The sequence below is a fragment of the Balaenoptera acutorostrata genome, chromosome 3 (genome assembly GCF_949987535.1).
Source record: "Balaenoptera acutorostrata chromosome 3, mBalAcu1.1, whole genome shotgun sequence".
Classification (NCBI taxonomy): domain Eukaryota; kingdom Metazoa; phylum Chordata; class Mammalia; order Artiodactyla; family Balaenopteridae; genus Balaenoptera; species Balaenoptera acutorostrata.
In genome coordinates this window covers 10,290,943-10,304,800 of record NC_080066.1, presented here as the reverse complement: position 1 = coordinate 10,304,800, position 13,858 = coordinate 10,290,943, and the positions used below count along the sequence as shown (strand labels likewise).

General features: G+C 41.3%; 1 protein-coding gene across 1 annotated transcript in view; it reads left to right on the top strand.

The window, feature by feature from the left end:
- Positions 1-13,303, top strand: part of GAD2 (glutamate decarboxylase 2) — a 68,212-nt gene extending 54,909 nt beyond the window's left edge. The window contains exons 14-16 of the mRNA XM_007189898.2: positions 4,048-4,155; positions 4,459-4,548; positions 9,537-13,303. Of these exons, the coding sequence (XP_007189960.1) occupies positions 4,048-4,155; positions 4,459-4,548; positions 9,537-9,710 (372 nt within the window). The 3' untranslated portion in view covers positions 9,711-13,303. The remainder of the gene's footprint in view (positions 1-4,047; positions 4,156-4,458; positions 4,549-9,536) is intronic.
- Positions 13,304-13,858: the final 555 nt, after the last annotated feature.

Sequence of the window (13,858 nt, the reverse complement as noted above, 5' to 3'; positions counted from 1 at the left end):
TAATATTATACGTTATCATCATCCAGAATTTAAAATATTTTAAAGTAATTATTTCATGTACATCATGTTTGTGTAAAGGAATAACTCATTTTCTAACATTCATATATAAGGTGTGAACAAAAATGAAGACACACTGATAACTCTTTGTAATTAATGAAAGTCAACACGTTATTTATGCTTAAAATGCAGAAATAGATGACAGTGAAGAATTACAAGTGAGAATTTGAGTTACTTAGAAGACATGGACACATATTTTTTTAATTCCTTACACAAACCCTTAAGTATCTAGACAGCTAAATGGCAAAAACGTCCATTGGCTTTCAACTTAAAGCTGCATTTTAAAAAAATGAAATGATAATAATTATTAAAGTAATAAGCTCAGCCCTACAATCCAGATCAAGGGTGAGGATAATTACCCTCCAACACCCCTAACTCTGTAGTAATGCCAGACAGGGCAGGAGAAGTACCCACTCCTAAGGAGAGCCATGAGAGAGTTGGCCGTGTCATTCTATTTTGCATCTGCCAAAGCAGTACAGTAAGTCCTCTACATACGAACCTTCAAGTCGCAAACTTTCAAAGATGCGAACGTGCGTTCACACGTCCAATCACGTAAGTTAGTTCATGTGTCTGGTGTACACTGTCACATGCGTGCATCCTCTACAAGTGATTGTGCTTTTGTGTACTTTACTGTACAGTACTATTTTCTGTGTTTGTTTCTTATGTATTATTTGTGTTAAAAGTATTATAAACCTTTTACAGTACAGTACTATATAGCCGATTGTGTTAGTTGGGTACTTAGGCTAACCTTGTTGGACTTATGGACAAATTGGACTTTTGAACGCACTCTCGGAACAGAACTTGTTCGTTTCTAGGGGACTTGCTGTAATGAGGAGGAAGAGGAGGAATGTGGCATTAATCAGCAAACCCTCTGTTATCAGATACACCTGGAGAATACAGTGTTCCAGTGAATCTGCATTTTCTCCTTAGTTAGATAAACCACATGAAAAATAGTGACCTAAGTATAAATTACAATTCTTTCACCTGTTAATAGCAAATGGAGCTAAATGCACTGAAGACGGCCATCATGTTAAATCCAAGACAATTTGATTGGAGCAGATTAATGCAAAAAAAAAAATATTGAGCCTCTTGATGTGGGATGCTAGGTGTTCTGGATGGTGGTATGATTTGTAAGCCTTGCACTGGCAAAGACACTGTGTCTGCCCTCAACTCTGTTCTTATTGGGTAGACCGTTTATTTTGTCTGAATTTTATTAGAGAATCCTAGGACTTGATTATTTTTCATCTTGACAGATTTCCTCAGTGGTTAAAACTCACGGGTAGACATAAAAAAAACCCCAAAAAACCTTAAAAGGAGTCCCATTTTTTAGGCCTGCAGTGATGGCTTAATATGTAACTATTGAGTTTTTAGCGTAAATCTTTGTGTTTGTATATGATTATGCAAATTGGCAGATTTCCTTATAGTTTTCTATTAGTGGCCTCTGTAATTAAAATGTAGATAACAGAGGGGTTGGCAAATGGCTGAGGGAAAAAAATAACAGGAGAAAACTATTAAAGGGAAATGGATGTCTGGCACTCTTTGCTGAGTGACTGAATGTTCCCTTTCTCTCTAAAATATTAATTTATTTTAATAAGTGGATACTGAGCATCTGTTATTGTGCCTGGTGCTGAGTGGGACCGGGGGACTTCAGTTCTCCAGGCAGGAAAGAGAAATGCTCCAATGACCATCACAAAAGACAGAACACAACTGGTTATAAAGGAAACACAGACACACCTTGAAGAGTTAAAGAATGGAGAGTTCAGCCCTAGTTTGAGAGCCAAGAATGATTTATCAAGAGGTGATCTTCGAGATGGGTCGTGAACAGGATGGTAGAATAACTAAGATTTTGACCAGCAGAGCTGGGAAAAGAACATCCCAGGAGGAAGGTCAGGCAGGGGCTAAAGGGCGTATTTCGAGCTAGTAGGGAGTCTCAGTTGACTGAAGGAGAATTAGGGTGCTACCATCCAGATGAGAGGTGAGAGGGCCTGAGTGGGTGCATCTAAAGCCCTGCTGGGTGTGTGTGGGTGAGGGGTAAGACAAGACGTCTTTCTCCCAGAGCTCCTTCCGTGTAGCCTGCTGCTGGGGTCCTGCCTTCCACCCACAAGTGCTCCTGTGAAGCCTCGGCTTCCGTCACAGCGACTCAGGTCACGGCGATGTGACGCCCGATAAGGTTCTATATGTGTCTTTGTCATTCTCGTAAGAAGAGCTGTGTGCTATATAATGATTCAACAAGCATTTGATAAACGAATGAATTTTGGAGAATCTCCTAAAAACCTGCAAAACCTTGAAAATAAAGTATAGATCCTATTCCCGTAAATGCCCCGTTTGAAAGCAGGAGCCCCAGGCGTCTAAGGGCACGTCAGGGCTCCTGTGTCACTCCCCCTGCACCTCTATAGCCTTCGCCTGAGGGGGGCAGTCACATTACTCCTGAGCGCCTCCAGAGTGAGCGCCCAGACTAGCAAAGGCTGGAGGACGCCCACCCCGTCCGTGGTAACCCCACTCCCTTTGCAATACAATCACACTCATCTTCAGAGCGTTCATTTCACCTTGCTGCGTCTCTGTGTGGGGAATCAGACAGGCACCGTCATTCCCATGTGACCAGAGAGGTTAGCCAAGGCCACATGGTTGGACAAGGTCAGAGTCATACTGGTCCTGGACATATCCTGGATCAGGTCCATGCGAGATGAAATCCAACTCTAGGCTGGTCCAAAGGATCCAGTTTGGAGAACAATAAACTCCCCTCCCTCTTACCTAAGGTCCATCCCAAGTGGACCCAAACTGCCAGGTCGGTCCAAACCAATCCTAAATCCTTGGCAACCACAGACTCATGGAGCGCAGGGGTGCTGGCCCGAACGCTCAGGCATCAGCTGGATCCTTGGAGTCAACAGGGACCAGTCAGCAAGGGTGGCGGTCTCCAAAGAAATGAATTTCTGAACCCATCAGACCTCTTGAATGCAGCTTGTTGTTAGACACGTTTCAGAGGTTACAAGTCACTGGCTCTGCCAGATCCCCCCTGTAGCTGGGACGATGAGACTTTGTTAACAGGAAAGTGGGCCCATCTTATCTGTATTACAGTTGCTTCCTCTAGATGCCGGGTTGGATTAGTCGCTGGTAGGCCTGTTCTGACTTCCTGGGATGAGCATTAGCTGCTTCTCTAAGCTTCCCCTGAGCGCTCCACCAATACCAAAGGAGTTAGGAGTAAAGCCGTGCTGAAAAGTAACTCCCTAGTGTGTCCTGTTGTCAGTTAAGTAGTTCCTGTCCAAGGCTGTTGTGTTGTTTTTCCCAAGTCCAGATCCTGGGCTTCCAAGAGCTAGAAACTGAAAGACCTCTGTGATAATGTTCACCCATTACAGACGGATGAGCCGTTTATCCCCAAAGGAGAAATCTAATAAGCTTTGCAAAATGACGAGCTAACAAAGCATCTGTGTGCCCCTCAAGAGACTGTCATTCGTTTGTCCAACAGATATTCGTTGAGCACCTACCCTATTTGCTCTATAATGGGGGGCACACTGGTGAACAAAAGTGGGGTCTGGAAATGACAAATTCACCTGACGGACAGGGACGAAGCAGGCATCCTGGGGGTGGGGTGTGTCTCTGATGATGCTTCTTGCCCACAAGGAAAGAATAGCCAGCCCTCCGGTCGTTAATGACTTCCATAATTACTCCTCTGAGCGGCAGAGGCAAATTTTCCCCTCGAGTAATCAAAATAATTGCCTGGGGAATGGAGGCTCAGAAAGAAAGGGATTGTGCCACGAGAGCGGTGATGTTGAAAGGGAACAAAAGCACCTGACGGGGAGAGCATTAAAGGAGAAATAATTGCCAGAAAAGCCTCGAGTAACACAGTCTTATGTCAGGAAAGTGCCGGCGCAGAGCTGAGACCGAAGGGGCAGAAAGGCCACCAGTGTCCAGAGAGATTTGTCTCCGTATCTCACCTGAGAGCTCGCCCACCTTTCTCAGCCTGCTAAGATTTCTTCTTCTTCTCTCACTTAGGGGACCACCGGGTTTGAAGCACATATTGATAAGTGTTTGGAGCTGGCGGAGTATTTATACAATATCATCAAAAACCGAGCAGGTTATGAAATGGTGTTTGATGGAAAGGTATGTATTCTGATTTCTGCAATCCTCCAAAGTTTAGTCCATTCCAATCCTTATCACTAGTGTTTTTTGATGTTAAGAATGTACTGTCCAGGTAAGTGGGACCATTACAAAGGAGAAGCAGGGGTGAGAGGGTAAAAATCAAACTCACAAAAAATAACTGTATAATGGTGTGAAAATCAAAGGTGATTACAAATGTAAAAAGCAAGATTGTATCCGGAAGCTGCAGCATAGATTTGAAATGTCCTTGGAATTTTCACACTTGCCAGTTTGGGCTGAGCGTGAATCTTACTTTCCTTTTCGTAGCCTCAGCACACAAACGTCTGCTTCTGGTATGTACCTCCGAGTTTGCGTGTTCTAGACAACAATGAAGAGAAAATGAGCCGCCTCTCTAAGGTAAGGACGCGAGCTCCTCTGATCTGTACCTCGGTGTATGTAACGGACCTTTCACGTGCATGTCATCCTTATGACAGATGTGCGTGTCTTTAGGAGAAATCCATCCTCAGCCTTAGTCAATTAAGCAATTCAGAATTAGAAATGAAAATATTCGAACACATAAAATATTAAGGTTAACTTTTGTTCGCTTGTGTCAGTAGTTTTTCAGAGTTTCAGAAAAGTTTCTTACTAAGTGCGAAACCCTTAAAACACCATGTCCAGGGACCAGTAAAATCTGCACACACACACACACACACACACACACACACGCACACACAATCCCAGAGGGAAAAGCACTAAGGTGAAATAAATCATCTGCGCTGTCCAATATGGTAGAATAGCTACATGTAGTTATTTAAATCTAAATCAATTAAAATAAAATTCAACTCAAAATTCACTTCTCAGTCACGTTAGACACATTTTAACTTGTGACTCGAGACTAATATATCAGATTGTGCAGACAGAAAACATCTGTGTCGTTACATAAAGCTCTCTTGGTCAGTACTGACATAGACCCAAAATGGGAGGAAATGTGGAGTCTTCTGGGCCACAAGAGAAGTTAAATTCTGGACCTAACAAGGCAGCGGAATTACTCTTTGTGGCCTCTTGCCTGGTACAGGGCTCAGCATGCAATAGGCACTCAAAAACGTTTGTTGAACTAACGTGCCATTTACATATTCCAGACCAGGGAAGGGAAACACACTTAGGAAACCTACTAGCGGATCACAGACGCCTTCCCGGGGCACACTTTGGCGTGAAGACAGACATATAGGTAACAGATGGTTATCACTAAAACGAGCCCAGCCACAGCTTCATGAGGGAGGGAAAGACGAGAATCTGGTTGGTGCATTTTCTGCTCCAGTCAGGGCAGTGAGTGCGCAGATGGCCCACTGTCATTGAGGCAAAGTGGACGCAGAAGGCCTGGGGCACCATGGGGACAGGACCACCATGGGGACGGGACCACGTACAAACGCATTAGACCAAGGCAGGAGGCAAGGAGATGTCCTGCAGGTGTTCATCAGACAAGAGTCCCAGGCGGCACACAGTAAGTCCCCTACGTACGAGCCTTCAAGTGGTGAACTTTCAAAGATGCGAACGTGCATTCCATCAGCGTCAGGTGTGAGTGAAATTGCAGCTTGCCCTCCATCTCCTATTGCTAATGATCCTTCAGCTCTGCCATCTCCCACCTCCTCTCCCGCCTCCAGTCAGTAACTCTTCTTGCCTGTTCACTCAATGCCAGCCCCTGTATGCCAGCTGTTGTACTGTACTACTATACTTTTCAAGGCACTGTACTGTAAGATTAAAAATGTTTTCTTTATTTTTTGTGTTGTTTTTTATGTATTATTTGTATGAAAAGTATTATAAACCTATTACAGTACAGTACTATATAGCTGATTGTGTTAGTTGGGTACCTAGGCTAACCTTGTTGGACTTACGAACAAACTGGACTTACAAACACGCTCTCGGAATGGCACTCGGTCGTATGTAGGGGACTTACTGTGTTGGTCACCTCTTGGTTTTCTGGTTCTTTTTCTTCTTCATCATCTTCTTGAATTTTAATTTTTATTGTATTTGATCGTTATCTGCATCTCTTCTATCAGCTTTTATACTCCTATGCTGACTGATGGCCTTTCAGAAGGTCAACAGTGGATTTAAAAGCACATTGGTAAGGAGAGACAAGATAGGGGTAGGGAAGTAAGAAGTACTAACTACTATGTATAAAATAAATAAGCTACAAGGATATATTGTACAGCACAGGGAATAGAGCCAATATTTTATAATAACTATAAATGGAGTATAACCTTTAAAAATTGTGAATCACTGAAACATATAATATTATAAATCAACTATACCTCAATAAAAATACTAATAAACAATAACAAAACTTTATAGAAAGTATTACAAAAAGTACATTGGTAAAGAAGTAGATTGGCCTCATATATAAAGTGACTTTTTTAAAGCCTATGTTATTAAATGTAATGGGAAATTTAATTGGTGAGATTTTAATGTTTTCAAATATCTTATTTATGGTTATTCTGCTTTTTGATTTTTCAAAATTTCTCTCAGCCTTCCAAGATGTAAAAACAAAAAGGTTTTGTAACACATAGTGAGAAATACATTTCTGTGATATCTTTGTGAGATTATTTCACGATGCTTTAATCTGAGCCCTCTTTGGAGGAAACAAATGTGGATTTAAATTATGGAAGAGTTCCCTGGTTATTATTTTCTAAAGGATTGAAAAAGCTAATGGCACAAAGGATAAAATGGTACCCTAAAACTCTTAAGGCATCCCCAAAGAGCTCTTGTTGATTGAGCCTTCAGTGAATTCTTCAACATGCAGCCCCTTTTTTCCTAACTGACTCTCTTTATTCAGCAAAATCAAGAATGTGACCCCCAAAAAAGAGTCTAGAAAAAAATTAAAATGCTATATACTCATCAGAATAGTCAGAATCTTATTTCCTTCTTAACTTGCAATTAGTGATTATGCAATGAAGTAGATGTTCCATGTTCCTGCTAATTTTAGTTCATCAGCATTTTCTGGAAGCAACCAAAAGCCATATGTATTTAGATGGCTGTGATTTCTGCCAACCCAGCTAGCTTTAGGAACCGGGGGGTTTCAGTCTTACTTTCTGCCAAAATCTGTTCGGGATGATGGCTGTTACCGTCAGTCTTTTGACCTCTGATCTGCATTTATTTCAAAAATTTGTGTTGAATGTCCTTAATAATTAATCCCATTCCTGTGTATTCTTACTTGGATTGCCTATGAAAATGAAATCAGAGTTTAATTCATTGAGTAAAGCATTATCATTGTTTTATCAGTGCTAAAGAGCAAGCATGATTTATTGCACAAATAAAACTAAGGAACAGTTATGTGATTTTCTTCCTTAAATTCCTGCAGACACATGGATTTGGAATTCTTTTTCTAATCTGGGATTTCTCTTCCCAGGAACACACTGACTTGCCATGCCTCACAGCACAAAGTGATACATTTCATGTCCTTAGGCTAAAATATTCTAGTAGGTCCATTTTCAGAACTTAATCCCAGTCTTGAAATATTTAAATTCTTTTTTATATTTATTCCCTGGCATGAGCCTGATGCCCTGCATACATCGTTAATCCTTTGGGTGAAAGAGGATCAACCCAACAGAAGCATTCCTCTTTACATTACCTCCTTGTGGAATAAGGAAGGAGCAGAAAGGGATGTAAGAACGTGTTTGTCTAGAATCAGAAAATCTCAGTGTTGGAATCATCATCCACATTCATTTTCAGATGAGGAAATTAGGTTCAGGATGTGAAGGGAAGGTGAAATGAACATGAAGGTCAAGTCTGGCTTTGGCTTTGGCTTTCATAACTAACAAATAATTGGTCCTGATGGGGAACCATGTTGCTTTTTCACACTGAGTTCTTTGAGGATTAAAACCTCATTGCAAACCAATGATTATGTAAGTGTTGATATTCAAAAGTCACATGTTTATAACACCATTCTATTTGAATCTATCCTTCATTTAAAATGAATACAACTGTGATAGAAGGCACAGTTCCCATAATGAACTGAGTTGCTGACTATGAATATCTAACATAAGTCTAAAGCTTCCCTGACATCTACATTCCTGGTTAGGTATTTGCAGCAACGAACCTAAAAGATCAATGTTATATTTACAGACTCCAGTGGTGAAATATGTGGACAGATCCTGCATACAGTTGGACATAATTTAAAATGTATGCCTCATCCTTGGAGCTGTTCCTTTTATGCCACTCTTTACAGTCAATAAGGACTCAGGGAGCCCTCCATGTGCACACAGTGCTGTCCTGATAAAAGAAGTGAAGGACACTGTCCCTGCCTTCCAGGAGCTTACAGTTGAAGTACAAAGATGAAGTGTATTTTCTTATAACTGAGGGGATGATAGGAAATAGAATATAGACAGAATCTATGGATAAGGATCATGTACTTACAACTTAGAGAAAATATGCTAATGGACTGCAGAAGTCAGGAAAGGCTTCCTAGCGGGTGTAGGACTGTGGTGGAGCCTTGGAGTCTGCATAGGATACAAACTGGCAGTGAAAAGCAATTCTAAGCAAAGAGAACAAGTGTGACATGGTGAGACTGAGGACCAGTGTGAAGGGGTAAAACTATGTGTGGTATATCCAAGGGATATTGAATAAGTAGGTCTTGTCAGAGCTGCAGATTCATTTGGGTGGGCACTGGATGAGTCCTCAGAGCTGGTGACAAAAGGCATTTGTGCTGAACTGGAGTTTGAACTTAAATTCATACACAGTAGAGGACCAAGGGCTGTAATCATCTATCTGGCATAAATGTGGTAAAATCTTGCCTGTGATCTGATTCTGTAATGTTAAATCCTTGTGGGTGCAGCTTTTTGCCTCAGCTGATTCTTCATGATTATTAGGTAATATATTTCAAAACATCTTGTAAACTGAGTTAATGCAAAAGGAGAATAAAAAGAAACTAGGAAGCTTTAGGGTCTCAAGAAAGAAAATAACTTTAGGGTCTCAAAAGTCTGCTTATTTTCACACATCACTTGATAGTGAGCCTTACATCTTGGTAACCAGTCTGTGAACCATGTCTTACTTCCAATGAGGGGGAAAAAAACCCGTCCCCCAAATGTTGTATTGCCAAATTCTTTGACCTTGGAACCAACATCAGATTCTTCCTGGTCTCCCAAAACACTAAGTAGAAATTCAAGGTGTCAAGCTCCTGATGATAGCCTACCACTGATTATTCCTTTTAGCGCCTTCGAGATCTTGAAGGTATTAAACTGCTCCAGCCCTCTGATCCCAAGAAAAGTGAGAGGCAATTCCTTCAAGGGATGACAAATATGGTTCTGATTGTTCAGTTAAAAACTACAAATGCTACTTGGTATTGGGTTCTTTCATGAAAGGAAGAGTCCCTGGGAGAAACAGTCACCGTCGTGGTTTGGTCTCTTCCACAGGTAGCTCCAGTGATTAAAGCCAGAATGATGGAGTATGGGACCACAATGGTGAGCTACCAGCCCTTGGGAGACAAGGTCAATTTCTTCCGTATGGTCATCTCAAACCCCGCAGCAACGCACCAAGACATTGACTTCCTGATTGAAGAAATAGAACGCCTTGGACAAGACTTATAATAACCTAGCTCACTAAGCTGTTTCAGTTCTCTAGGTAGACAATTAAGTTGTCACACACTGTGTAAATGTATTTGTAGTTTGTTCCAAAGTAAATCTATTTCTATATTGTGGTGTCAAAGTAGAGTACAGTTTAAAAATCAAAAACAAACAAACATTGCTCCTTTTAAAAATCCTTTCTTAAGTTTAGAATACCTCTCTAATAATTAGTGACAAAAGGCTGTGTTCTAATCAATAAGGAAAAGCTTAAAATTGTTACAAATACTTCCCTTACTTTTAATATAGTGTGCAAATCAAACTTTATTTTCACTTCAGAGTAGTAGGGTTGAATAGTGCCAAATTGCCCCTGAATCATAAAAGGTTCTCTGGGGTGCAGTGAAAAGGATAAAGTAAATATAAAATGTATGCTGACAATAAAAAAACTCTTGCCTTTTTCATAGTATTAGAAAAAAAATTTCTAATTTACCTATAGCAACATTTCAAATATATTTAAATACATATAATTTTACAAAAGGAAAATATATATATTAAAAAGAAATCCTATTTTGTAACATATAGATTTTTATTTTATATGGGTTATACAAACTGCAGGGGCAGATATTAAAAACTAAGCCAGATTTGTTTTTCTCTTTCTTTTAACGGAGGCACAATAAAACACTTAGCAAAGTTATTTTGAAACATAGGCCCACAAAATTCTTAAAAGGTATGATGCCTTCTTTCTGTTCATTTTATGACTTATCACATCTCTAAAGTTAGAATTACGAAACAGACACGAAAGAATACTGCAAGTTCTTTAAAATGATTGGTCAGCTCGACAATAAGACTCTCTCCCCATTTAAGTTTTCCATCCATTGGACCTTAGTAGACCCGCTCAGTAGGCCTGACAGCCACGCTTCATCTTAGACTAAATTAGGGTAATCGTCTCTCTTCTGCTTTCCAGTTCAGCCTGTTTAGAACAGAAGGTTGATGCCGGTTCTTGAGATATCTTCCCAGACAGTATTCTTTTATTAAGTCATTTGGATTCATTAGAGAAAATAAAAATAAAATCTAATCAGCCCGAGCAGAGGAATGAAACACTCCAGATGTGGCGAGCCCAGAGAATTAAACTTGGCCTTAGTTTAAACTTGTGTGAGAATAATGATGTCATCCTGGATGCCACAGTGTCCCTGCCCAGGAAGGAGTCGTTCCCCTCCCGGGTCATTGCTCTTTCCCATTCACTCCCCATTCCGACCCACAAAAGTCTCTCCTGCTAAGCTCCCCATCACTGGGCTTCCCAATAATTAATTTCTACTCCATTAGTGGTTATTTTCCTCTCAGGAAATGAGCTCCTCACCTAGGATTTTGAGACAGCATCTTAAGACCTTCTTTTATCATCTGTCTCCCATCAAGACCCAATGTGACCAGACTATGTAGAGATCATATGCTCCTTAGAATTCAAAATAATATTTTAAAAGCATCCTCTACCCCTGCAAACCTGATGGAGAGACATGAGCTAACGAGAGCTCCCATAGATATTTATGGGGCACAGATGGTCAGAGTCAAAGAGGTAGTGGAGGAGCGTGGACCCATATATGCAGACTGCAGATGCACATTTAGGAACATTCATCCTTTCTGTATGCCCCAGTCAGAGCAGTGGTCAGGAAGATGATAGGTGTATGAGAGAGGAAAGAGGACCCCATCCTTCGTCAAATAGAAAAGGCCTCTAACATGACCACGGGATCCAACCACCTGAAAGCTTCCCGAGCTCGCCCCTACATTCTCTCTCCCAGGTTATATATGAAAACGTTGATATTTGAGATGAACATGGCTTTGAGCCCTCTCTGTCTAGGAAGCAAATGGATTCCCTATGACTATTAGAAGAAAACGCTTTATCTGTGCCCCAGAATTTCATGAAGGAACAAGGCTCCCATTCTAGGCTGGGTCTAATGGCCAAGCATTCCTTTCCTTTCTAGAAATTAGCTGTTGAGAATAAGCACACAACTGCCCACCTATTGTGAGCCTCAGGCCACAGACCCCATCTCAGAGGCAGAGACACTAATTATCAAAACCGCCATCCTGCTTGGAGGAGACAGTGAAGCCCAGTGGCCTGATCTGGACAGATCCCTCTCTACTCCAGGATGCTTCTACCTAGGGTTATAGATTCTCTATCAGAAGCGGCTGCTTTTTCACTTGATGGTATGACAGAACTTAAAGGAGGAACATTTGTGCCTGTGTTTGAAACTCCAGCAAAATAGTTTTTACCAAGAGCTTGTTTCCCCGAACCCCTGCCCCTTCCAGGTTCTTCCCCAAGTTTGCTGGGAGCCTTGCTCAATCCTATGCAGTGAAATGCTACCAACCGTAACCCAGGGAAGGAGGTAAATAAAAGCCTGATAAGTCCCAGTAGTTTAATAAATATTCTTTAAAGTAAGTTTGTAATCTACTCAAGAGAAAGGGAGGGAGGGAAGGAGGGAGGAAGGGAGGGATGGAGGAAGGAAGGAAGGAAGGACAGAAGGAAGGAAGGACAGAAGGAAGGAAGGAAGGTAGGACAGAGGAAGGAAGGAAGGAAGGAAGGGAGATTGTTTTGAACTTTAGCCAAATTCCCAGTGCCAAAGGCCTTTATGTGGGACCATTCTTTACAAATATTAGAAAAGTTTGGCTTTAGCTTTAATCACAATTGACATGGCCATTTTCATTTAGATAGCAATATTGTGTTTGTTAGTTTTAAATACTTGAAAAAAAAAAAGTGTGGTATGTCTCCGTCGGAGACACATAAATGGTATTGACTTCCTGAACTGTCTCAAGGACGTGAGGAAAGAAAAGGAAATCAGTTGTGTGTGTAACTGTGTTGCCTTTATTATACTGCTAGTACTGTCTCGTCACCTCAGATGGGGGTTGTGCACTTTAGATCTGAACTTACAGTGTTGCAAATCAACATGTTTTGCTGTAAAAGCTTGTACAATATATTATTGATGTGTCTTTTCCTGTGTGGTAGCCGTACTGACTTTCTGAGAACCACATTCGCATCTGTGCCCATTAACTCTCTCGCCCGCCCTCTCTCTGCTAAACGGCGTGCCCTCCACCTCAGCTCTCGCAGGGAATACCCTCGGCTCCGCTCGCTGCTGAGAAATCTCCTTTGAGAACTGTGGGATTTCACAGAATGCAAGGAGGATGCTACTTTAGTGTCTCCGAGAACAGAGGAAACCAATATGGAGGGTCACAAACAGCCAACGTTGCAGGCACTGTCCCTGCTAAGGTTTGGAGTAGGTGCTACTCCTCAGAATATGGACCAAGAAAGCACGGGTGTAAATATAGCAGCAGGACAAGGAACCCAGGAACCTAACGGCGGGTATCATCTTGCACGTGCCCTCCTGTTTTCAAATGCTAAGTGCAAATGCTGTGTATTGATTAGTTACCTGTGCCAAAGTCCTGTTCCCAGTCAGTGTTTCTGAAAGACATTGACATCTCCCAGCATCACTCTGTTACTAAAGACAGAAATCAATAAAAACTATAAACACGTGGCAACCTGTTCTTCTTACCAAATATAAACTTGTGTATGATCAAAGTATATTTTATGTGTTGTTTCTCTAAATCCAAATAAATGTGTAAACGTGGACGTACCTCAGGCTCTGGATGTGTATTTCCGGCTTTGCAGGCCGTGTGAGGGGCTCATTTCTAGTGAATTGCCTGCATCAAAGGCCCTTCACTTGTCACAGAGCTCAGAGCATCTTTGGGTCTTTGCTGGGAAAAAAATCTCTTACTTCCACAGTCGCTTCTGCAGGATATTGCTTGACCACTCTGATTTCTCCTTCAGTCAGACCCAGTCTTTAACAAAAAATGTACGTATTGTGGAAAATTTCACGTACACACAGAAGTGGGAAAAATAAGTATAATAACCTCCCACGAAGGCTTCACCCAGCTTCAAAAGTTACTAATTCAGAGCCTGAATCTTGTTTCATCCATCCTTCCCCCCACCGTGTCCTCCCAACACCAAATAATTTTCATGTGAATCCGTAAAAGATAAAGAATCCTTTTTAAAAAGTCCTCAATACAATGATCCCAACTAAAATGATAATAATAATAATAATAATGCCATAATGATATCAAATATCTCATTGCCTGGATTCTCAGATCTAAAGCAAAACCCATGGCCCATGGCCTGTGCCCAGGAAGCC